The following is a 25,538-nucleotide window of genomic DNA, read 5'->3' as shown; positions in this document are numbered from 1 at the left end:
CTCCGATCGAATTAGATTGTGAACTTTATGCCATTGGAAATCCACGGGTGTCTACTTTCCAGAACATTTTACGGTTCTCTGATACCTATTGTGACGAAGAAGTTATGGCCATTTAAGTGAGTGAATGTCATTCTACCCGAGAATCTGATTTTCATTACAAACTCTTGTTTTGAGTTGTTATGCAATCTTGTTTCCTAAGATCTAAGTTTGGCTAAGTATAACATGTATGATCTAAGGATGTGTGGCTAGATTAATGATTAATCATTAGCCCAAGTCTACTTTTGAGACGCATGTAATGAACGTTGTATACGTTATACTTTGTACTCCATGATTATAGCACTAATCAGAGGGAGTTGTTTCGTAAACTTCAGGGAGAGTCTACCTCATATGATGCTATCAAATGTAAACGGTGCGTTGTGCTATTTTTCTCTTCGATCAAGCTTTTGTTTTTACCCAAAATGTTTTTATTTTGCTTCACAAGATTTTTTACCGAGGAAACGATGTGTGCACCATGCAACCTAGGCATGCGACACAAGAATTATTATTCTACTCTTGTGTGTGTCTTAGCCTTATTAGGTTTCATGTTAGAGATAGTTTCACATCTCTGTAATAGATTAGGACTCTGACTCCTACGAGATTGTGGTTATGTAATGCATATATATAGGCTCATTATCAATCAATAAAGGGTTACGTTCTGTTCAATTACGTCGTTATTATTCTCATTTTGTCCTCTTCAAACAAAATAATCTTTTTCGGTGAAAATTAAGGAATGAATTGATTGTTGATTTTCCATCAAAATATATACTAATTTAAATTTCCCTGTAAATTTTCTTGTTTTAATTGTTTCTAAAAATAAATCCTTAGTTTTGATAATTTAATTTATTTTTAATTTTCTGAATTATTACATGTACCTATTTTGGTCATTCAACATACATGCAAAATTTTATTTGAATTATTGAATGATAGGAATGTGTATCAAGAATTTATAGGTGTGTATTTAAAACTTCTCTTACTTTTTTTTTTTTGAACAACTAGTCAACGGTGCTTCATTCTTGTTTGGTTTACTAATCATATTTATACTGGGTTTATTCATTCACTTTATTGTGACTAGATTCACGAAAGGGTTTTTCGCCAGGAATAGATGATTGTATATGAATATATGTTTTCCCCTTAGTAACCGCACATTACCGTCTTGAGCATACTAAACTATTACAAACGATTACGTGGTAGAAATTGAGAAACATTATCACATAAATTTAATCTGTTTCGGTACTGAGAAATTGATGTAGAAAATGTTGAGAAATTGATTGATGGTTGTAAAGAGTAACTTGCTAATTTACATGTTCCAAGTTTGCAAGAGTTAACACAGTTGAGGCATCATGAGAATAACAGTGCAGAGAGATTTTTTATACCAGAATTTTGTGGTACTTAAATAATTAAGTTGAAAGGAAAGCATTTATGTACATAGAGCACAGACTGATATAAAGTTATGATACTTGAATAAATATGTGGAATCATGATATATATGCTTTCACCAGATCTGTGTAGTTGCAGACCAGACCTGTCCTCGGACAAGTAATTTTCCCGTTATATTTCTTGGCCATTTCTTCCAGAGCCTGCCCAAACATAAACATAAGTTGAGATTCAAACACTCAATAACTAATCATTTAAATATTAGTGCTAAATGAATGAATGCTTGTCAACCTTGGTGCTGTAGACATAGCCGTTTGGCAGAACTTGTGGCGGATTCTCCGTGTCCATCAGTTCTTTAGTTATATAGCAAACAAGCTTCGAGTGATGCTGCTTGGAATAAGGTAATGGAAGGGCTAGCTTACGGAAACCCTCCTGTGACAGTGGATCCTCCTTCGTACAATCATCTTCATAACAATATCTGGAATAGATCAAGGAAAAACAACAGACCTCGATACACTTATGCAATAACCACGTGTATAAAGGTGAATCAGATGCAACCAAAATGCCAAAGGAAACATATTTATGACATAAAAAACAGTTTGCAATATCCATTGTGAAAGCGTTCCCTCAACCCATGTACTTGACAACCACAAAACATTTTCATCAGAAATCCAAAACTTATTCTTAAATCAATCAAACAAAGCTCACAATGCATTTACTATTAATAAATCTAACTGGATTATCCTGCAGGCATTCTATCCCACTGATCAGATGTATATGAGGACAACAATATAGAAATCAGGTGAATATCAGTTAATGGATACGGGGTTTTCAGCGCAGAGAGTCCTGCTTGCAGATAGATATTCAGCAGAGGCTCAAGTGTCATGCCATATAACTTGCAGAATTCCTGTTTGAATTGGTCAACCAGGTAATCCCATTGTTTTGGTTCAAATAAAACCTGGATGGCAACCAACCAAAGATAAAATCAATCACATATCTTAGGAGCATAACCAACCAAAGAGAAAAGGAGCTTCCGGAACTAGAGAAAAGAATCACCTTGTATGTATTACATTCAGTGGTACTCTTATAAGCTACTGTTACAAAGACCCGTTGCAATTCTTTCATATAAGTAGTACCCCATGGCGCAAGGTATTTCTGGGCATATGTGATAGCTCGCAAGTTATTTTCAGCTCGTACCAACTCTATAAACTCTTGAAGTCTTAGCTGAAACTCCAATTTGCTCTGCCATCAATAAAAGATGCAGTATTGGACAAATGGTCAAATTAGGACAATACAGTCAGATAAGTATCTCAGTTCTAACTAGTCCCTATGTGTCTTGTTTGATAAAAGAAACAGTTCAGTTCAACAGCTCATAAATGGAGTTCAAGTGAAGAGTAAGAGAAGTTAACCACCCAGTGCCACCCCAGAAAAGGAAATACATAGTTACTTTCTTTGCACCAGCAATCTACAATTAATGACTGGGCTGTATTCTAGAATCTTGACATGCAATAATATCATACATTTCATGAGCAAATATCAGAAATCACATAAAGTCAACATACTGTGGAAGGAATCCACGTTATTTTTTTTATCAGCTATCACTATGGTGGACCTTTGACAACTATAAAGGACAAAAGTATGATTAAGCATCCGTGAAAGAAGTCAACTTTTCATTTACTCTGATATCCTTTACAAGAGATATGCGTAATGTACACCATATTTTGAGTTTAATGGTTAAGTCAAATTGAGCCAAGCAGCAAGAGAGACGTCAATAGAACTGTTATTTTAGCTTACACAGAGGATATCCGTTATGTGATTCAAAAACAAGCAATACAACAAACATTTGTACAAAGACTCATCTACCACCCCAATTGTAGCATGGTCTTTCCACTAACAGACACAACAGAAAAGAGAACGTCTACCTTGGATTTCTTTAACCTTGACTTGTTTTCGGCACACCAGGCCAGGGCAGGACCCACCTCCTTATTCTGGAGAGCTTCAATTACCTTTCTGGCTTCTTGAAATACATCAATATCGACAAGATCCTGGGACATAAGAATCACTAAATCAACTTGATAATGTTAAGTCTGGAAATAAAAGAAGAACCAGCATTGCACTTGAAAGCAAAGAGATTGTACTATGACAAATTGACAATGAACCGTGCCAGTGGCAGTCTTCCAACAACAGAAGCCGCAGGCCATTATAACTTATTTCTAGTTGTCTTTACTCTTTTAACTCTATACTTGAGAAATGAGACTCAACTTGTTTAAACCGATAAGGTAATTTCTCCATTACAAAGAACACCATTATCCAAGCTAAATTTCAGTGAATAGGCCTAGCATCAGTTACAAATACCAGAATGAACAACACTGAAACCATCGCATAAAGAACCATAACATGAGATAATGCTAGCTAATGCAAGACCGAAAAGCTCGACTACCTGAATATTATGGCTCTCAGCCATTTTCGCCGCAGTGTCGTAATAAGACATCCTCAGCATATAGTCCACAAGGATCCGGTTCAGCCGCACATTGTTCCATTCTGATAAATTCTCCACATCTGCTGATTCCAAATGATCCAGCCTCGCCCGGCACCGCTGCGCCTGTAGGTTCTCTGCCTTGCTCCCCTCCGCCAGCTTCACCAAGCAACCAAACCACATCAATCACCATATCAATTTCACAATCATAATTAACTGATCCTAAATTAGCTCGAATTTCGAAAATTCAGTTACTACAGATGACAAATTACCTCAAATTTGGACGATTAAATACTCAGGATTGATCTAATTGTAATTGATTGGATTCTGATTGGTTGTTACCTTTCGTTTGAGGCCTTGGAGCCTGGAGACGAGGGAATTGAGGTGAGTGACGGCGTCGTCGCAGAGCATGTCGTCGCGGTCGGCGGCTTCGTTGACGCCGTTGATGACGGCGGACATCTCCTTCTCGGCGACGCGGTGGTTGGCGCGGATCGTCTTCTTGTAGTGCTCGAAGGGGACGCGGAGGAACTGGTGCTCGAGCTTGAAGGAGTCGGAGAGGTAGTTGAGCTTGGTGGACGGCGCGGGTGCGGTGGCTGGGCTTGGGATTGGGCTCGGCGAGGAGGAGGTGCCGTTGGGGAGGGAGTCCATCTCCATCGGAGAAAGGGATTGCGAGAGAATGAGAGTGTGGGATTTGAGAAGTTGAGAAGAAGAGGACAATGGAACACCGGAGAACAATGTTCTAAATAACGTTTTCGGCATGGTATTAGTCTAGAGGTAAAACGATATATTTGTGGATATATCGGTTTTATTGGGGATATATCGGTTTTCAATAAAATTTACAAAATTATATTTCAATATGTACCAAATAAATTAAAAAAACGGTACTAAGTAAACTAAAGAAAATAAATACTTAATTTAATGACAATTAAAGTACACTAACGACATCTAATAATAAAAATAGGTATTTAAGAATGATTATTTAGACTTGAAATTCATCATATATATTTAAAATTTATATAAATTAAAAATATATATGAAAAAATGAAAAAAAATATAATTTTTTCAAATAAAAAAGAGGAAATAAATATTAAAAAATTAAACAAAAATTGAAAAAATAATTAAAAAATTAAAATTTGACCGATATTTGACCGTTGACTATCATTTTTGCGTTGACCGATAAATTTTGACCGATATGCTCTTATCGTATCAGATTCGAAATATCAGCGATATATCGGGGATATATCGGCCATATCGCCGATATGGCGAACAGAGCCGGAGAAGAAGATAGTAGTATGTTTTTGTAATGGTGGTAATAATAACGACGTCGTTTATTTAAGCCCTTATTTTATTATTGTTTTTAATACATTTTATTATGTGAAATAAATCATCTCTGTGCTAGTGTGAGTACTTTCTCACAACCTCTTGATTTTTTTTAGATGACAATGGAAGTGACTTTACTGAATACTGACTATTTATGCTCTCTTTTGTTATCAATAAAAGTATGCATATTCGTATGTGTATGTGGAAGGTCGTAAATTCAACTCTCAACAAATTCATTGTGGTATTATTGTTTTTTACTTGATAAAGAATATAAAAAAAGTTCGCTAACCATTACAATGTTTCGAAGAAGTTGGCCAATAGACAATGTAGGTAAACATTTCTTAGAGTTGGACTTATAGATCAACTTGAGGATTGAGAAACAAGTATAAAAGCTAATAAGATCAAATCCGTTTGATCACTTGACACCAAAACTAAAATGATCATTGGGGACACATGAAGTAATGCGAAGAAAGCTAGAATGACCCAATTGAATCATGGTGTCTAGGATGACATATTACATGTATAAAAGGAAGGTACCTACACGCCGGAGCTTTGGGATGGATGAGGTCCCGCCAAATTCTTCTTTGTTATCTCTTGATTAAAAAGGCTATTACTTTTGTAAATGTCACACCTTAGGCTCTCCTTGGTACTACAATATGACTCCATATTGAAGACAATAACTTAGTTTATGCTTATGCTTATTTTGAGCCGGATGACATTAGGCCATGATTATAATAGATTTTGATCAAATTGAGTATAAACTCACACGCTGAATAACACAATGTCTTAAAATCGTTCAATGAACCTCCGGCATAATGAGTGCTAGCCCCCGTTTCCTTTTCTTCTTTTCATCTTATGTTACATAGAGTATTGCAAAGTGTTGCAATTTGAATATTATGCTGTAACACTAGTTATGTTGTCACATTGTGATTACGAGAATTAAATGTAGCTAAAGCCAAGCACAAAACTCATTTTTCAACGTGTCACAACTCACAGGCCGAGCCTAGATAGCACAACCCTCTTTCTTTTACAAAGTGGGAGCCAATCCCACCCGATTGCCGCCTTTTCAAAACCCGCTCCTCCCTCCCCTTTCTCCGCAGGCGACAACAAAATTTTCAAAAGCTTCTCTTCCGGACCACTTTGCCCTCCTCCTTGGATAACTCAAACGACGCCCCCAAAAAACAAACAATATTAATAATAATCAATAATTACAAAACAAAAACCCCCAAATATATTTCTTATTTGGCCCAGCCTTAAATAATCCATTGACCCACTCTCTCTATTTCTCTCACAGTCTCAATCACAGTTGCTCTGCTTCATCTCCCTCGCAGAATCCAACTGGCTCCCTTTGGACTCTAACGGTCGAAACGCCGGCCTCTGACGTCGTCTGGTATCTCTCTCTCTCTCTCTCTCAAAGAAAGAGTCCGTTCCCCTTAGAATTCGGATTTTCTGAGTTGGAAAAATCCTCCTCATTAATATTTTCCCCTCTTTTTTTGAATTTTGAAATCTACAGCAGCAGAGCAGAGTTGTATCCGAATCCGAACCTGCGGTTTTTAGCAAGTAAGTAACTCCAAGATTCTTCCATTATTGCTCTTTGATTCTTTCGTTCTTCATTTTTCGATTTTTCGAATTCCTTTTTTCCTGTTGAATTTATTCGCTTCGCTCTGCTTCGTTTTCCTTGACCGTTTGAGAAAAAAGCAAACGGATTCTCTCTAAGCCTTTCTTCGTTTTCTTCTTCAGCTCAGAAAAGCTGAGCAGATTGACCTGGCTGGAGAATTTTTCCGGTGATTCTTGGCTGAAATCGCTGCTAGTGTGAGTATGCTTGAGTTGATCAGTAGTTGATTTATGTTTAGCTCAAGAATTTCTTGATTTTCTTTATTTTTCAATGTTTTCGATTGCGAAAATCATATGCGGTTTTCAGAGTTACTGATTTTCTTTTCTTTCTTTTTGTTAAGCTGGATAGAATATGAGTGATGTGGATATTTGGATCTGGTTTTCTTTAGTGTTGAGCTTGTTTGTTTATGAATTATGATGATGTTGATGATGAAATGCCTCGGTTTCGTCGAAGAATCTGATCCGATCCTTTTTTATGTCAGATTGTGTAAAAGACTAGTTGAGTTTTTGATTTTCAGCCAAGAATTGGGGCTTAGGGTTTTAGAAGGTAGTGAAGGTGAGGATGGGGCTAATATAGTCTTTTCCGGCAAGCTTCCCTGAGGCTCAGAGTGAGGTTGGATCATTCAGATCTGCTGACTGACACTGATTTGTTAAATACATTGATTCTGAACGCTGCTGAAATCTTTATTGATATTGTAATTTCTTCTCACGTGAGCTCTCCTGTTTAAGATTGCTGTGATTTGTTTACATATATATATATATATATATATATATATATATATCTAAGCTCCTTGTGTATCATTTTTAATTAAGAGAGCTAGGTTTCTGGGGAAGAATGGTGAAGAGATGTTGATGCATTAGGCTCTAGAGTCCTTTTCTGGTTACTTGAAGTAAGGTTTTACGCGATGAATCATGATTTGCGCAAACAATTCCTCCTTGGATTCAGGCTTTTCACATTGTTTACCTACTTTCAGTTTTGGAATCTTGTTTTGTGGCAAAAGGGAATGAAATGCCACCCATAGTGAATTGTGTCGTGTCTTTGTTCAGTTTCTTTTTATAAGGTTTATAACTGTTTGATTATTTTAATTTTTTCACTTTCTTCTCCGTAATCCAGGTGTTTGTTGTACTTATTTTTGCTGGTTTTTGTTAAAGTTCATGTTTCCTTCATGATGGTTATACCCATTGCTTATATGATTATTAGTTTCTTTTCTCCCAGAAAGAATTGTATAGTACATCTGAGTTGAGCATTTTCATCACTAGTCATTTTACCTTTTCTCTTGTATCACTCCCCACCAGTGATCATAGTGTTCTTGTGATTTTGTGCAATTACAGGTTCTGAGAGATCTCATCTGGTACCGAACTTTAATGTGCTGCACTTAGCAACTTCAGCCAAAGATACACTCATGAAGAAGCTCTTCTTTTTCAGATCCTCTGGTTCTAGCAATGGACACAACAAGTCCCCTCCATCAACTGATAAGCAAGTCTCTGATATCCAGAACTCCAGTGAGAGTGCAGGCCTTAGAAGGAGCCGGTCATTATCATCAGCCGCCTTTCTTGTAAGTGAGCCGGTGCAAGCAGAATTTTCTTCTACGAGATATCAGAGTAGATCTCCTTGTAGAAGTGCAAGTAGTAAACCTCATTGGCAATGTGGCCAATCATCTTGGTGAGACTTTTGTATTGGATATAACTGTTAAGAACATGAACCTCCTCACTGGAGTTTCAGTACATTATGTCAAGTACTGTTTATGTGGAATTGTATCCTTGAGGTGCTAACTTTTTTGGGCTTTTGATATGTTCCAGTTGTCAGAGTTCTACCCCTGAGGGGCATCAGGTTAAACAGTTTGAAGTACCAGCTGTTTACAACACAAACGGATTAGAACGTCCTGGTTCTGTTGGTTCTCCTAGAATACAGCATGGTTCGTCGGGGAGCTCTTCTACTTGCTCTAGTAATGTTTCATCCAAAGTTTTGGACCGCTACATTGATGGAGATCAGGAGGAAAGTGGTAGACAAGAGAGCAATGCTTCTCATAGGAACTTAAATGGGAATGGAAACGGTGGTGGATGGCGCCCTCCACGAGTTCACATCACAGCCCCCAGTTCACCCAGAGCTCATTCATTTAGAGAGGCCAAAAGTTCTCGCTATCGTCTATCATCTAAAGATTGGACCGAAAACGGATTTGGGCATGATTCTCCCAGGAGACTTGCAAAGAATGTAGTGGAGAGGCTCTCGCAGTCCCATGTCATGCAGCCATCACACGCAAAAGAATTTGACCATGACATCCCACTCACCATTGAGGATATATATGGAAGATCAGACTCAGTAAGCCAGAAAACTTATCCTTTGGATGATCCTTATGATCACTCGAGCATGCAGAAACAGTTCTATGGAGAAAACTGTAATAGTCTGAATTCTGATGAGATTGGAGTGGACCTGGACGTGGAATTACAAAGAAGACTAGAGGAAGCTGAGGAGAAAGTCATGCTTCTCTCTGAAGAACTTGAGCAGGAAAGCTTTCTTAGAGACACCGGGTATAATGTGCCATCATTAATTCAGACAATTAGAGATTTAACAGAGCAGAGAGTCAGCTTTGCAATTGAGGTGTCAAACCTCCTTCAGTTACGAATTGCTGAGAGGGCCTCTGCCAAGAAAGAATTGAGACTGGCAAAGGCAGAACTTGAGTCACGAACCAGAAGACTAGAGAAGGAGAAGAATGAGTTACAGTCAGCCCTAGAGACAGAACTAGACCGAAGGTCGACTGACTGGTCACTTAAGCTTGACAAATATCAGTCGGAAGAGCAGAGGCTTCGTGAACGAGTTAGAGAGCTTGCAGAGCAAAATGTTTCACTTCAAAGAGAAGTCTCTTCTTTTCATGTGAGGGAAACAGAGAGTAAAAGTTTCATGACAAATGCTGAGCAACAGCTTCAAGGACTCACTACTAGGATGGAGGAAATGAGAGAGGAGAATCAAGGTCTACAAGAAAATCTTGCGGAATTACAAGAGAAGTACAGAGCATCCGAGGAAGATCGCATTTGCCTCAGTAAGAATTATGAAGACAGAGATAAGGAGTGCAAGGATTTGCATAAATCCATTACAAGACTATTAAGAACCTGCAAAGAACAAGAGAAGACAATTGAGGGGTTGCGTGAAGGTTTTAGTGAGGAATTCAGGAATAGCCAATCATCGGAGAGGTTTGATAAGCATGTTTTGAAGTTGCAGATGGAACAGATGAGGTTGACAGGAATAGAACTGGGCTTAAGGAGAGAGTTGGAATCTCAAAGGCTTGAAGTTGATTCGCTTAGGCATGAGAACATACACTTGTTAGACCGTTTGAGAGGCAATGAGAAAAACAGCGGTGCTTTAACTTTCAAGCTAGATAAGGAGATGTGGGCGCGGGTCGGCTGCTTGCAAAATCAAGGGCTATCACTCCTTAATGAGAGCTCCCAGTTGTGTTCAGATTTCCTGCACTTTGTCAAGGGAAAGGCAGGCCAACTCCAAGAAGCTAAGCAGGGTTTAGATGCACAATTTCTTGTTGAATCTGAAATGAAAGTACAGGGATTAAAGCGTGGTACTGAAACCTTAACCAGAAGTTTGCAGAAAATGTCTGCTTTGTTCCATGAGAAATCCAATTTGGCTGCTTCAAAATATCAGTCCAAGTGCACAGATGCTTCTGAATCAGAACATCCAAATGATCAAACCCCAGAGGTAATTATATGCTCTTCTTCTGTTCCCACTGGAAGGAAACTGAATATGGAATCTATTATTACAAAATTTTATTTTGAAAGAGAACCTTTACTGCATAAACTGTCATTGATGACTATTGGTCATATCTGTAGGATGATATGAGATATAAGCTTCAATCAGAAACTATACTTACAAGTCTACTGAGAGAGAAGATACATTCTAAAGAGCTGGAGGTTGAGCAGTTGCAAGCTGAACTAGCTGCAGCTGTAAGAGGAAATGACATCCTCAGGTGTGAAGTTCAAAATGCAATGGACAACCTTTCATGTCTCACCCACAAGTTGAAAGATGTTGAACTACTGGTAATCCATCATATCACCTGTATTATATGTTATAGCTTGTGCTCTGTTAGACTTTTAGCTTGTTGCGTTATTGAATCTGGAGGTTTTAATGTGAGTAATTACAATGGGGCTTAGAATTAATTATTTTTCCCATAGATCTAGTTCACATATTATTCCAATCCATGAGTTATAGTTGGTGTTGAGGGCTTTACTAGAATAATGAGGCAGGAAAGACTCCATTGAGAAAGTACATTTTCATAATTGTTTCGCATTGAATAATCTGCATACTTTTGCATATGCACATCACCTATCTGGGTCTGTTTCCACTAAACAATATGTTGAAGTCAATTTTTTCCTGGTTTTGAAAGTTCTGCTCCATTAACTTGCATCTTCTTTTCTTCCAAGAGTTCTTGCATCTGTAGAACATTAAGAAACTAGTGTCTGCTTGTTTGAGTTTTGTTGTTGCTTGAGAAGCTTCATTAGGCAGAAGGAATGACGATGAAAATTTATTTTTGAAATTCATTTTTCAGTAGTGCCAATCTTGCCTTCTGTAAGTTTACTTTTTCTACTTCATTATGCCTTTATAACAGATGCTCAAGAAGGATGATAACATCAACAAGCTTCAAAGTGACCTCCAAGAATCCAGAAAGGAGTTAACAATTACCCGAGGGATACTACCTAAAATTTCAGAGGAGAGGGACATGATGTGGGAGGAAGTGAAGAAGTACAATGAGAAGAACATGTTATTGAACTCAGAAGTTAATTTGCTCAAGAAGAAGATAGAGACCCTTGATGAGGAAGTACTCTTCAAAGAAGGTCAGATCACAATTCTGAAAGATACCATAGGAAACAAACCGTTTGATCTTCTAGCGAGTCCTGATAATACACGAGAATATCTGCTTCGATAGTTGTCTAAGATCAGGCTTAGGTACGTAATCAACTTGTTCATAGTCCTATATCCCTCTGAGTTTGCAAGTGAGATTGTATACTTGTTTTCGTCCTTGATAGAGTAAAAAGAAGTGAGGACCAGTTCATCCGTTTGTAACTACCAATCTTTACAGTTGGTTTTGCCGCTTGAATCAATCAAACAAGCATGTGGTTTTGTACCTCATGCAGTCAGTTTTGACGATTAGTCTCAGAGTAATGTGCCATTTAATCTTCCTGTCCTTGGCAGAAATATGAGATATTATCACACAATTGATCCAGGAAACAGTAGGAGATTAACATGACAATAATCAAAGCCATACCAAACGTTTTCTGGAATAAAGGTCCTAGAATAGAACTCATAAGAAACTGGTTTTTCATGGTCGCCATCTTGTTGATGAAACACGGCTGAGGTCGCCAGTCATCGACCTGTTCCAACCTTCTTAATGTACAGGAAGCACACCATTGAGCTCATGCATGGTCCACTGTCATGAAACACGTCTATGGCGCATCTTCCAAACCCGCCATATATACCTTCCACGTTTTAAACCACCATTAGGAACACAAGAGCTTCGGATTGCTAAGATGCTTCACTTTGATCAGATCACCCTTCAAGTCGCTGAATCTGACGCTGACATGGTCTGTGATTTCAGCGGATTGTGTACAACTTGTCTCAACCTCAATGAGCAAACATCATTGTTGAGTAATGTTGACATTGAAGGAGAATGCTTTGCCTAATGAGAATGAAAAAGATCAAAACTTCATCATAAATTATTTGATCGCCAAACGAATATATGCAACTGTTTGCACCCTTCATACCTGAGACTGATTCTCAGGGCTTAGTAACATCAAAAAGCTCAAAGCTTTGAAGCCTTGAAGGCATGTCATTTTTATTGCAGCTCCCGCCAAAATTTGAATTCTATGATCTGTGAGCCCTACCTTTGGGCACAGCTGGAAAATCTTCACGCGCCAAATTCCAATCCAACTCCGATTAGGATAAGGAAAACATAGATATATAATCCGAGTAGGAAAAGGAAATATCCCAACTCCGAACGGGAAAAGGAAACCTCCCAACTCCTAATAAGAGACGGACTCTGTCCCTATATGATCCATCCATCCTCAATTTCCCTTTCTCGTCTAAATCTTCACCACTCCACTCCACTCCATTCCTCCTTGATTAAGTAATCAACTCTCCGATTGTTTCCCAACTTTCCTCAATGGCTAGATGCATACCCTTTTCTGTTGCGAAATCCTTGGCGACAACGGAGAGTGAATCGCCGCATAAGACGTTGGCTCCCTCTTCCGTTGGCGTCCAGTGTTTGGCCGGGCAAGGCTCCGCTCAACCGGTTGAGCCTCCGAAGCATCACATAATTCGCATCAAGTTTGTCCGAAACAAGGGAGGTGAATCCATCAAACCCTCCGATGAACCACCGAAAGTGGTTGAGGCTGGTGTTAAATCCATGTGCTTCGACGAGAAAGAAATGGAGGAGAAGCTCGAGGCTACGAAGAGGAAGCTTCACAAGAGATATGAGCAGCTTGAGACGTTCAAGAAGCAGAAAAGGATACAAGTCTTGAGTTATGTTCCAAGTCAACATTTCAAGATCCCTAAGCCACAGAAACCGGCAAACAAGCCTTGTTTGATGAAGCGAAAAGGGGTGGCAAAAAAGGCGGGTGGTTTACAGAGGCTTCTCGCTTGTTAGTGCTTATACTAAGCTGTAGATTGATTACTTTGGGAAAGAGATTCTCAATTCCCACTAGTTTCAGTTCCTCTGAAAATGTATACTGTGCTTGTTTTGATCTCTGACCAATCTTGTGGCAAATTTTGTTCATCTCGATCAGACTTCTTTATAACGAAAAGAGATTCTTAACTACTGTAATTTGATGTGAATCAGCTTTACGAACAATTATTTACTAGCCAAAGCTATAGAATATAACCAACTTGGTTCAACTATGATATGCAATATCAAAGAATTGGGATCCCATAGTTAAGCCAAGTTAGAAGTTTAGTTGAAGATGCAGATTTCCATAACAAACGGGTCTCCGATGCTGAAATATCAAAGACCTTAGAAAGCATGAGTTGACTACAAGACATAAATTTTCATAAACTGAAAATGATATGCAGCCTCCTATATAGTCAGTATACAACCATGAACAAGAGTACAGCAACACTGTTTAATACTACTATTCCAGATAAATTACATGCCAAACAAGTCGTCCTCTCATTAATTTGGATCACCAAACTACAGGGACGTGTTTAATACATGATTCACTTGCATACTTCATTAATCAAACGTCATTCAACAAAGTTTACCTTGGCAATTGGCATCATTTTTCCCACTGAATCGATCAAGGAGAAATAAATATCAGCTATAGTAATGTCGACAGTATTTAAGACAGAGGATGAAATGATACATTATGCCGTACCAAAAGCATATAAACTTAAACAACTACCTTGAGTACCTTCAGACTAGTCCTCAAAACTGACAATATGAGGTACAAAACCACCTTTGGAGTGACAATAATCAAAGCCATACCAAACGTTTTCAGGAATAAATGTCCTAAAATAGAACACGTAAGAAACTGGTTTTTCCTGGCTGCCATCTTGTTGATGAAGCACCTTCACCCAGCCAGGTCGCCAGTCATCTGTTCCAAACTTCTTCATGTACAGGGAGCACACCCTTGAGCTCATGCACGGTCCACTGGCATGAAACACGTCTATGGCGCATCTTCCAAACCCGCCATGCCTTCCACGTTTTGAACCACCTTTAGGAGCATACAAGAGCTTCGGATTGTTCAGATGTTTCACTATGATCAGATCACCCTTCAGGTCGCTGAATCTGACGCTGACATGGTCTGTGGTTTCAGCAGATTGTGCACAGGTTGTCTCAATCTCAATTGAGTAGGTGCAGTTTGTTTTGGAACCTTGGAACCCATGGTTGGTAGGTTGCATTGCAATGGTCGGCAGAGAAATAATGAAGACTAGTGAAGAAATACTCAAAATGCTTATCGCCTTCATTAGAAACTTACGCATGGTTTCTGCTCTAGCTTTGGGTGAGAGGTACTGGGTGAGAGAACTACTATATAGTACAACAGCTCTAGATTCTCTAAGGATAGAAAGAAGGGTATACACAAATCTAAAGGAAAGGCAATGCAGATTGATTACTTAGGGAAACAAGATTCTCATTTCCCACTAGTCTCAGTTCCTTTGAAAATGGATGCTGTGCTTCTTTTAATCTCTGACCAATCCTGTGGCAAATCTTTTTTATGAAATGAACAGAAATTTGCTGCTGGTTGATTATGACTCAGTTGCCACAAACTCAGACTTCTTTATGTCGAAAAGAGATTCTTAACTACTGTTATCTGATGTGAATCAGCTTTTATGAACTATTAACAACCAAAGCTAAGGAATAAAACCAAGTTGGTTCAACTTTAGATAGCCTAGTGCAGTCGTACTGCCTCGATCAGATATTTCAATGAGAGAAATTGGATAGTCCTACTAAATTCTAAATGATCAATAGAATACATAATTTGTTAAGTACAAGCATGTATAGTTGGTGAAATGATCATCAACTTCCGGAATTATTCTTCATTTACATGTGCAACATAAGTTTCTTCTCTTTTTCTGCAACATGTATAGTTGGTAAATCATAAAGATGCAGATTTCCAGAATCCAACAGGTTTCTGATGCTGAAATATGAAAGAAATTAGAAAGTATGAGTTGACTACAATACAGTAATTTGCATAAACAGAAATTGACATGCACAATCTCCTATGGGCATGCAACCATGAACAGTAGTGTAGCAATACTGCTTAATAGTAGTACTACACTACTACTCCTATACCAGAATAACCAGATAAATTACATGTCAAGAAATTCATTTCTCTCACTTGGATCACCAAACTATGGGAGACTGTTTGATACATTTTACCTGTGCATACTTCCTTAACCAAATTTCATTCAACAAAACTTACCTTCGCAATTGGCATCTTTGCTCTCACTGAATCGATCAAGGAGAAATCAATATCAGCTATAGTAATCCCCGTCGACAGAGTATCTAAGACAAGAGGATGAAATGATATAATTATGTACCAAAAGCATATAAACTAACACTAAACAACTATGTACCATATTTAACACAACAGATTTATATGTTTTAGATTTGACTCATAAAACCTTTTCTCACAACAGAAAGCATATCCATTTTGGAGTAGAGCCATGTAGAATTCAGCATATTGTTAACTCTGAGCATGTCCCCTCAGATAGGAAACTTTTACTAGTAAATTGATTTCTCGTAAAAAGCAGGAGTTATCATTTATCAAAGGGACTGAGTCTAGGTTAACCAACAGCAGGATTTTCTATGGTTAACAGGACGGAGTTTACTATCAGTTCTTTCAAAATCAAACAGGAAACCAAATAACACAAGAAATACCCTTAGCTATCTGTTTTCATTAGCTATAGGGAGTTTGACAATTACATTGAGAACCTGATTACTTGTAGGCCAACACTTGTTTCATTTAACTCACATATGGGCTGGCATAAAGCACCTGAACATAACACTTATTCCAAATGCTTAATGTTTGCAAAATAAATTAAGTTCTCACCAGGCAATCGGCCAACAACTGTTCCCCATGGATCAATAATTAAAGTTTCGCCATGGCTTTCTCTTTTATCGTTATGTTTTCCGGCTTGTGCAGAAGCTATTACCTAATGTGCAAATAACATAAACATCCCCAAAAGTCAGCAAAGAGCATCACACCATTCAAATATCTGTCAGTCAAATTTTGACCTAGTCGAAGTATGAAGAAATTACACTAGTGGAGAAGAGAAGAAAATTGAGTCCATACATAACATTGAGTCTCAATTGCACGAGCACGAAGAAGAATCTCCCAATGTGCCTGACCAGTTACTTTGGTAAAGGCTGAAGGTACTAACAGAATCTTCAGATTGTAATAAAAGATATCAGTGTGGGATGCTCAACAAACATCAAGCCCTCAATTCCAAGAGCTTTAAATCTAAATAAATAAATAAACTAATCGTACCTGTGCCTCTTGTTGGGACCTGAGCAGCTGGTAAATCTCTGGAAATCTCAGGTCATAGCAAACTGTCAAACCCAAACGTCCTACGGGGCTATCTACAGCAACAATTTTCTTCCCTGACAATGTAACCAAAATAAATTAAGTTCCTCAAATGCAAAAGTAACCGAAAGGACAAATCAAATTAGTCAACACACATTACCTGCTTCTGTAAAGCTACTTTCCTTGTATGACCTCCCACCAGGCGTATCCACATCAAACCTTCAGCAACAAAAACAAGTTAAACAATTCAATCCCTACAGGCAGTTAAGCACATTGCACAACCACCACAGTCTCTGAGCAAACTCGATCACCAAACAACTGCATTACTTACAAGTGAATCTTCCTGTAAGTACTTCTGATGTTCCCACCATCATCAACTACAACATGAGTGTTAAACAAATGCTCATCATCAGACCCCTTCTCCTGAAACCCTCCAAGTGACAACCAAATTCCAGATTCTCTACAATCCAAACACTAAATGAGTCACTTCAGTCGCACTCCAAAACCAAATGTATGCTATATAGTTTTCACCTTTTTAAATTTTTTACCTTGCAAGAGAGCAGTACTGTTTCATCAGTGGACCCTCCAAAGGCTCAGCTATTCTGAGACTATCCCCATCTTTAGCACCTATAAAGGAGAAGCTTTCAGGGAAGCAAATCAGCTTTGCTCCACTAGCAGCTGCCTCCTTCAAATTTCACCACTTGGGTTATTCAAATTCCACATAAAACTTTCAAAGATTAAATTTTTATGATAAACTATCAAAGATCAAATTTCTACGATGAAAAAAAGTGTAAAGGTGGATACTTTGACGAGGCGGGAGCAGGTGGCGAAGTTGGCGGAGAGGTCGTTGATGGAGGTCATCTGGGCGGCGGCGACTCGGAGGGAGCTGGCCGCCATGTTTGACTCGCCGGCAACGGCCGGTGGGGACTTGGGGAATCGGAGAGGTGAGTGGAGTGATGCGAGAGTTGGGTAGTGAGAGACAAAATGACATCGTCGTTTAGTGAAGAACAAGTCTGGTGGTAATGTTTAGGTGCCGCCACGTCGGCAATGTTGTCGTTTTGGTAAAAGGGTACCTTTTACTATGATGTTTATTTATTTATTTTACCTTTTACTATGATGTTCTTCCTCGGATGCATCCACAGTTTCTCATGGCTTGTTATTGAATTGTCCACTGATTATTTATACGCACGACTTTGTTTTCTAATTTCGGGGTATTATTGTGGCTGAAAGTTGAAAAGTGGTGCATACATATGGGCATGGCACAACTAGGATTGAAAAGTGGGTATGACTAGTTTTAGTCCAATTTTTTTTATAAAAAACTAAATGCTTAAATAATATGTAAATAATATGTTGTAACTGAAAAAAGATAATGAGAAAAAAAAGGAGATAATTTATTTCTATTAATATAGAGTTTAGAGATAGAAAATAGTAGACAAAATTGTAAAGTATAATAGAGTTTAGAGATAGAAAATAATAGACAAAATTGTAAAGTATAAGGATAGAGAATTGTTTTTTGAAAGAGAAAAAGAAACAGGAAGGAAAAGGAAGAGGAAAAAAAGCAATATAGAGTTTAGAGATAAAAAAATTACCAACAAATAAAAAAATCTTTATATTTTGATTTATGGTGTCATTCCTTTAGTTGTATTCGTTCGGATTAGAAAAATTAACAAGTAAAAAATATGATTGATTTTCACAAATTTGAACTTTTGGAAGACGAGTCAAACATATGACTTTAAGCTCAAAATATTTCATGGAGTTGAATGGCGAGCATACAACGAGCTATTCTTTCGGCTTTACCAAAAGAAAAATTACATTAGTTTCTCAAACCCCACAAACTATACAAAAGGAAAGCCTTAAAACATGCACTAAGCTAATCATTGAAAAAAAAGAGTCAAAAGAAAAATAAATAAACAAAAACAAAACAATTTTCACCAAGTAATGTTGTAATGGAGACAGTAGCATTGACTCAATTAAACTTGTGAAAGAATTATGAAAGCGTGTACTTCTCCGTGTGACAATATATACTATGAAACTCAATATACTAGTGCTAAAGCAACTTTGTAAACGGTTTAAAACAAGGGATTGAGTAGTAATCAACTGCCTCCTCCAAGCAAACTAGCAAGTCTAGAAATTTAATGAAGGGTCATTTTCCTCCATATAATTGATGGGTGCTCAAAGATGCCAATGAACGATTAAACAAGTATTACAAATGTACGAGTAGGGGGTCAAATTTATTCCCAATATATTCCCAAAACACACAATATAGGCAAAGTGGAAAATTCTCTCTGTGTTCTTATTGAGAGAAGGAACTCTCACTTTGCTATTATAAGAAGAGAGAAAGATGAGTAAAAGTTGCCTAAAATGGTGGTTTGTTGGAGGTCAAGTCAAAACCCCAGCCCATAAATTAGAAAACCAAAACTGAAAATCATACACACCCAAAAAGCCTCAGCTCTCTCCCTTTCGATTGTTTCCAAACCAAGGGCGAGGGGTTTGTTGTATTGTATGCATTAAACTCTTTCCCTAAAACCAAAACCAGAAAAAAAAACACAAAAGAAAGAGAACCCATCAAACCTTCAAATCTATCTATCTATCTATCTCTATCTCTCTTCTCTTTTGGTCTGATCTAAACTTCCCACGTTGTTTTTGACAACCTTTTTTCTGTCAGAACACTCCAAATCTGCTTGCATTGGGAAATCTGTTTAAAGCTGTCATTTTGAGCTCCCTTGGTATATTGAAATTTTCATAAACACAAAAGGGTTGCTGAAATTCCTCTTAACATAAGCAATACCAGGTAACTGCTGTTTTTATTTGTTAGTATTTCCAATGTTGTTTGCAGTTTTGTACATACCCATGTCTCTGTTTGATCTTAAGGTTATTATAGGCAATTGTTGGTCTGGTTCTGGGGTTTGTTCTCAATGAAGTTTGTATCTTTCAGAAACTAGGCTTTAAATTTGTTGACTTTTGGTATATGGATTTGATAAAGTTTGCATTTTGACTGTTTGAGATTGCTGTTGTGCCTTTTGATGTTTGTCTCGAGCTTTCCTTGTGGATTTTATGTCCTTTCTATGTGTTTGATTGATCATTTTTGGAGTTTGATCGTTTATGTGCAATTTATGTGCAGGTCTTCGCATACCAATCAGATTGTTCGATGCTTTTGCATCCCTAGATATTAATGTCCTTATTTGTGGATGAGTGTTTGATCTGTGGAAGCTGTTTGCGATTTGGAATTGTAGGGAAAATATAACAGAGACTAGGATTAGATCATGTTCACAACATATACTCGATGAATTGTTTAATAGCCGGATCATTTGGTTGAGAATATGTGAGGTATGGTATCAACTACACTAATGAAGATTATGGCACCGTGTTGGAGACCTTCTGTGGTTGAAGGTGAAAATTCTAATAGAGCTGGGGATGCAAGTGGTCGAGTTGATGGTTTATTGTGGTACAAAGATTTAGGAAACCACGTTAATGGCGAATTCTCAATGGCAGTTATTCAAGCAAACAGTTTGCTGGAAGACCATAGCCAACTTGAATCAGGACCATTGAGCTTGCTTGAATCCGGTCCCAATGGAACATTTGTTGGAGTTTATGATGGACATGGAGGTCCAGAAGCAGCCCGATTTGTAAATGATCACCTGTTTAAGAATCTCAAGAGTATGTTGTTCCTTGGCTTGCACCATTTGTTCTTTTACCTGATATATTATGATTCATCTTTTCTACTTGTTGAGAACTTCTGGAATTACAATATGATAAAGGACTTGTTTCATTCTATGCTTCTAATGATATGAGAATTTGATATATAATCCACTTTGGTTGATGCTTTCCGAATTTCTTACATCTTGCCATAGCCTAGTACCAGAAGTAAGGTTTTGCCATTCTAATGCTGTTTTTGCATTCTTTGCCACAAGGGGAACATAGAAATTAGAGATCATCTAGATTTTCTTTTGGTGAATTTGGAACTTTTCTGTCTAGGAATATCTTCATAGTCACAGTTCATTGTAATACAATATTGTTAGGCAAATATGTTTGACTTGGAAGTGGAATTCTAGCTGGCTCATGAGTTTAGGGCTTTTGGACAAAAGAATGAGAGCTAAGTCTGAAACCAAGTATTTGAATGACAGATAGATAGATGATAGCAAAGACTGCGTCATTTACTTTTGAGTGAATTGGGGTCCAGTCATTCACTAATATCTTTATATCCTAACACCATCGACCATTCACGAAGCTTTGTGTCTATATATGCATGTTATTACATATGAATATATGATGACCTAGATATCTCTATATATTTCATTGTTGCTTTCCATCTTTATAAGCTAATGCATGTGTTTACTGACTTGACAGCTATTCTCATGGTGCAGAATTCACGTCAGAGAATCAAGGAATGTCCGCTGATGCTATCACCAAAGCATTCTTAGCAACTGAAGAGGAGTTTCTATCTTTAGTAAGGAAGCAGTGGCTAATTAAGCCACTGCTTGCTTCAGTGGGTGCGTGTTGTTTGGTAAGCATAGTATGTAGTGGGCTGCTATACATAGCAAATGCGGGAGATTCTCGTGCAGTGTTAGGGAGAATGGAAAAGACTGTTAAACAGGTGAAAGCTGTTCAGTTATCAATTGAGCACAATGCAAGCATAGAATCTGTGAGAGAGGAACTGCATTCATTGCATCCCGATGATCCTCGGATTGTGGTAATGAAGCACAAGGTTTGGCGGGTGAAGGGCCTGATACAGGTGATTTTTTTTCTAATGTGCTCTAAATCTTTTGTTCATTACTTCCATGTCTTTTACTTTAAACCCAACACATTAGTGATTTTAGCTTCCCTTTCACTTCTGTGTGACTCAAGTCAATAATTGTATATCACATGGCTTCTCAATTTTCTAGTACTTCCACAGTGGACACTTCTTAATGTGTATTTCCCAACTAGGAGGTGGTGTCATTATTGCCTGGATTTTGGAATTAGATGCATTAGTTGTTTGTGACTTATATGTTTAGCCCTAAAAGTCTAAAACTGAGTTCGGTACAAGGTCACTGCAGGAATGGTTACTTCTCAAAGATTACAGAACATGCACAATGGAAGAGCACTTAATTCAGACTGATTTGTTTCTGTTGCAGATTTCAAGGTCCATTGGTGATGCCTACTTGAAAAGGTCGGAATTTAACAAAGAACCTCTGTTGGCAAAGTTTCGACTACCAGAACCCTTCCAAAAGCCTATCCTAAAAGCTGAACCAACAATATTGGTGCAAAAACTCTACCCCGAAGATCAGTTTCTCATACTTGCATCAGATGGCCTATGGGAGCAGTTGAGCAATCAGGAGGCAGTTGACATCGTTCAGAACTATCCACGTAATGTATGATTTGCCTTTCAAGTTTCAAATTTTTATTTGATTTTATTTGTAGCTGTTTTTAAATAACATTGGAGACGATTTTCTCCTCTTGTTATCAGAAAAAAAAGTTACTTTTAAAAAAAACTTGGGAGGTATTTGGATCATAGCGGATTTTAGTGTTCGTCTGATTGTCATGCGAGCTCAGTTGGAAATTATCTATTGTTGGAGCTGCTGTGGGACTTACTATAATTTGTGTCATATCCCCCTGCAGGGTATTGCAAGGAAACTTGTCAAAGCTGCACTTCGTGAAGCAGCAAAGAAGAGAGAAATGAGGTACTCAGACTTGAAAAAGATTGACCGAGGGGTGAGGAGACATTTCCATGACGATATTACAGTAATAGTTCTATTCCTAGATACACATCGGATCAGTCGTAGCCGCTCACACGGACATCTGCTTTCAATTAAGGGAGGTAGCGGCGTCCCCTACAACACCTAGATTAGGAGGTTCTAGTCATCTATCACGCAAACCCCTTGTTTTCTTCATTGTACCAAGAAACGAGCTGTATGTTTTTTGTTACAAAGAGGAGAGGGTTTGTTTTCTTTACAGAGAGGAGAGGTTAAAGGCAGGTTTTTGGGTTCTTTTGGTTTTTCTTTTTCTTCCTCTACTGATGTATAGCCATATGCTTCCCAAATTCTTTTATTTCTTAAATTTGCACAATGCCACGAGATTTCAGTATAGAGAATAGAGTGAGTGCCTAGAGAAATGAGAATAACTTCAGAACTTGAATAATTTGGCTACTCATTTGCCTTGACAATAATGGAGAACATGTCTTTGAATGCAAAATGTGTGGATGATAGTGTTCTACTTCAATGCTTGAGCTTCACTCTTATATATAAAGAAGATAAAATGTAAAATCAGCCAACTTGTGAATCAGCTGGTCTTCTTTCTCACCCTGAATTTCCTGTTCTGAGAAAGTCTGTACACATAATAACAACCTTTCCAAATTCCAAACTGAAAATGACAATCACTTTGAATGTCAGCTCCGGCCGCGCTGCCTCTGCTCTCTCACCTCTGAAGTTTCCACCACCCAATTTATTAGATTCATTGTATGTAGCCAAATTCCCAAACACCAGCATACTACGTCCATTTAAGCTTCGACTTCAAGCAAAGACGGTCAGAGCTTCAGTCTTTGCAACAATGGGAACTGGGTATGTTACAATTCTCCAAAGTTCCTTTCTTTTCCAACCCCAATTGCTAAAATTTTGACATTGTTAATGCATCTTACTTTGGTTTTGTTGTGTGTGACTAGTGTGCAAGAGGTTCTTCCACCGGCTCTTACTTCTGCCTCAGACCCACCTTCAATCTTCGATGGGAAAACAAGGTTGGTATTGATTACTAGCATTTGTAGTGCTGAAGTAGTTGTAGCCAATGTGCTTGCTTTTATGTCAATTGTAGTTTTTGGGTTTAGGTGAATCTAACTGTTGGAAATGTTGGGGGGGGTTTTATGTTGTTGAAGGTTGTATATTTCTTACATATGCCCATATGCACAGCGTGCATGGATTACCCGGATCTGCTAGGTTGTTTCTTGATCACTTGACAGTCTGGTTACGCTTGAATTTAATCGCTTTTTCTGAATTACCTTTTGAGTAGTAACAGAGAAATTTTGTGTCTTTGTACTTTTGGCTTTGCAAATCATGAATACAGTCCTTGTTTGTTCAATCACATAAAAAATCTTAAAATCTTTATGAGTGAACAACAAAACTGGATTGTGAGTATGTCTTACAGTGTTAGTGTTCTTGCTTATGCCACGGGGATGGCATCCGATTAACCGTTTATGTTTGTTGAGAACAGGGATTGGAGGAAACCATAGAATTGGTTCCTATTGATCTGCAGGATAGGTCTTCTTGGTACAAGGAGAAAGTTTACCCTCCTAACAAGGTGATTTATTTTTTCAACAAAACCATGATGAATAATATCATATTAAAAATGCAACTAACTTCTGCATAATTCATGGATCATCTATGGAAACCTTACTGGTTGTGCTCTATAGTCTATAATGTAAGAGTGAAGAACAGCAAACTTGTATCAGAAACCTTAGAGAGAGAAATGGAGCTTCAAACCTATGACTAAGCTCTAATTGATATGCCGATCAACTCTAATTGCTGGTGGAATTTCAATGCAGGTGCCCTCACTGGAACACAATAACGAAGTCAAAGGAGAGAGTCTTGATTTGATTAAATTCATCGACAGTAACTTTGAAGGGCCTTCACTGTTCCCTGATGTAAGATTTGAGGATACTTTTTTACATAATATTTGACTGCTCTTTAGCATACCAATGCTTGTAATCTGTAAATGTAGGATCCAGCAAAGAGAGAGTTTGCAGAAGAGTTGTTTACCTACACCGACTCCTTCAGCAAATCTGTGTTTTCGTTTTTCAAAGGAGAAGGAACTGAGGTAGCTGCTGGTGAGTTGACCATTGACCATTTTATTCTTTTATTGTTATTCATTGAAAATAATTATGGAAACCTTACTGGTTGTTTTTACCCAAAACCTTACTGGTCGTGCTCTATAATGTCAGGTTCTGCATTTGACTATATTGAAACTGCTCTTTCCAAATTTGAAGATGGACCTTTCTTTCTCAGCCAATTCAGTCTGGTAATATGCAGCTATATGCTTTCTTCCAATAACTGTACGTTTTGGTTCTTTGTCTTAAGCCTTAAAGGCAATCATAACCTGACTACTGAACTTATGAAAATTGCTCAATCATTTGGAAAGTCTCAAGTTTGTTCTTATATTTCAGGCGGACATCGCGTATGCACCATTCATTGATAGATTTCAGCATTTTGCATTGGATGTGAAGAAGTATGACATCACTGCAGGGAGACCTAAACTAGCAGCATGGATTGAGGTACAATATGATTTAACTATTTGAGTGACCTTTCTTCACACAATTGCCTAAATCCCAAACATATAGTCCCTCAATAGTATATGCTATGTGCAATACATAAGGTCTCGATTTCACTGAAAAGACTACTCATGAGACTATACATCAATTTTGTAGGAGATGAACAGAAATGTTGGTTTCAATAAAACCCGACGTGATCCCAAAGAGCTCGTTCAAAGCTACAAGAAACGCTTTTCGGTTAGTTTCTTCTTGCTGCATTTTTGGAAGTGAGTTCTAGATAACTTGCTGCCATAATTATAGTAAAGTCCTAAATGCATTGATTATGCAGGCTCAGCCCTGAGATGTGCTGATGTGAGGAAACAAGTTGGAAGGGTTGCTGCAGATGTTCAAAACTTGGCTTCCAATTTCTCATATCTTTGTATGCCACTGTTAAGTACTAATAATAATATGGTGAACCATCAT

At 38.0% G+C, this 25,538-nt stretch overlaps 6 protein-coding genes across 8 annotated transcripts; 3 read left to right on the top strand and 3 right to left on the bottom strand.

The window, feature by feature from the left end:
• Window positions 1-1,380: 1,380 nt before the first annotated feature.
• On the bottom strand, window positions 1,381-4,567 carry LOC126802297 (protein MAEA homolog). The gene is made up of 7 exons (XM_050529907.1): window positions 4,232-4,567; window positions 3,854-4,048; window positions 3,336-3,458; window positions 2,470-2,655; window positions 2,238-2,371; window positions 1,705-1,891; window positions 1,381-1,616 (listed from the first exon to the last, which is right to left on the bottom strand). Exons 1-7 carry the CDS (start codon window positions 4,541-4,543, stop codon window positions 1,515-1,517), a joined length of 1,239 nt encoding a protein of 412 aa, XP_050385864.1. The 5' UTR covers window positions 4,544-4,567; the 3' UTR covers window positions 1,381-1,514.
• Window positions 4,568-6,491: 1,924 nt separating this feature from the next.
• LOC126802438 (uncharacterized) lies at window positions 6,492-11,931 on the top strand. 2 transcript variants are annotated; one of them, XM_050530065.1, is made up of 7 exons: window positions 6,492-6,599; window positions 6,723-6,769; window positions 6,950-7,021; window positions 8,156-8,486; window positions 8,624-10,526; window positions 10,658-10,864; window positions 11,434-11,931. In XM_050530065.1, exons 4-7 carry the CDS (start codon window positions 8,227-8,229, stop codon window positions 11,749-11,751), a joined length of 2,688 nt encoding a protein of 895 aa, XP_050386022.1. In that variant the 5' UTR covers window positions 6,492-6,599; window positions 6,723-6,769; window positions 6,950-7,021; window positions 8,156-8,226; the 3' UTR covers window positions 11,752-11,931. The 2 variants fall into 2 exon arrangements, with proteins under 2 accessions (XP_050386022.1, XP_050386023.1); XM_050530066.1 differs by lacking the exon at window positions 6,950-7,021 and having other exon boundaries at window positions 6,498-6,599.
• Window positions 11,932-14,161: 2,230 nt separating this feature from the next.
• Window positions 14,162-15,126, bottom strand: LOC126802095 (embryo-specific protein ATS3A-like). Its single transcript, XM_050529638.1, has one exon. It carries the CDS (start codon window positions 14,796-14,798, stop codon window positions 14,235-14,237), a length of 564 nt encoding a protein of 187 aa, XP_050385595.1. The 5' UTR covers window positions 14,799-15,126; the 3' UTR covers window positions 14,162-14,234.
• Window positions 15,127-15,257: 131 nt separating this feature from the next.
• Window positions 15,258-17,824, bottom strand: LOC126802094 (deaminated glutathione amidase, chloroplastic/cytosolic). The gene is made up of 9 exons (XM_050529637.1): window positions 17,648-17,824; window positions 17,392-17,528; window positions 17,175-17,303; window positions 17,004-17,062; window positions 16,808-16,920; window positions 16,613-16,705; window positions 16,370-16,472; window positions 15,740-15,822; window positions 15,258-15,454 (listed from the first exon to the last, which is right to left on the bottom strand). The coding sequence occupies exons 1-9, from the start codon at window positions 17,738-17,740 to the stop codon at window positions 15,413-15,415; spliced, it is 852 nt and encodes a 283-aa protein (XP_050385594.1). The 5' UTR covers window positions 17,741-17,824; the 3' UTR covers window positions 15,258-15,412.
• A 1,381-nt stretch (window positions 17,825-19,205) lies between these two features.
• On the top strand, window positions 19,206-23,007 carry LOC126804170 (probable protein phosphatase 2C 38). 2 transcript variants are annotated; one of them, XM_050531946.1, is made up of 5 exons: window positions 19,206-19,634; window positions 19,965-20,500; window positions 21,208-21,575; window positions 21,958-22,194; window positions 22,442-23,007. In XM_050531946.1, exons 2-5 carry the CDS (start codon window positions 20,173-20,175, stop codon window positions 22,664-22,666), a joined length of 1,158 nt encoding a protein of 385 aa, XP_050387903.1. In that variant the 5' UTR covers window positions 19,206-19,634; window positions 19,965-20,172; the 3' UTR covers window positions 22,667-23,007. The 2 variants fall into 2 exon arrangements, with proteins under 2 accessions (XP_050387903.1, XP_050387904.1); XM_050531947.1 differs by lacking the exon at window positions 19,206-19,634 and having other exon boundaries at window positions 20,351-20,500; window positions 21,191-21,575.
• LOC126803705 (glutathione S-transferase L2, chloroplastic-like) lies at window positions 22,988-25,511 on the top strand. Its single transcript, XM_050531460.1, has 10 exons — window positions 22,988-23,015; window positions 23,324-23,379; window positions 23,481-23,552; window positions 24,023-24,109; window positions 24,354-24,452; window positions 24,530-24,635; window positions 24,750-24,826; window positions 24,972-25,079; window positions 25,233-25,313; window positions 25,405-25,511. Exons 1-10 carry the CDS (start codon window positions 22,988-22,990, stop codon window positions 25,414-25,416), a joined length of 726 nt encoding a protein of 241 aa, XP_050387417.1. The 3' UTR covers window positions 25,417-25,511.
• Window positions 25,512-25,538: the final 27 nt, after the last annotated feature.

Source organism: Argentina anserina, chromosome 7 (genome assembly GCF_933775445.1).
Source record: "Argentina anserina chromosome 7, drPotAnse1.1, whole genome shotgun sequence".
Lineage (NCBI taxonomy): Eukaryota > Viridiplantae > Streptophyta > Magnoliopsida > Rosales > Rosaceae > Argentina > Argentina anserina.
The sequence above is the reverse complement of the archived record's forward strand: the minus strand, read 5'-3'. Positions and strand labels throughout refer to the sequence as shown.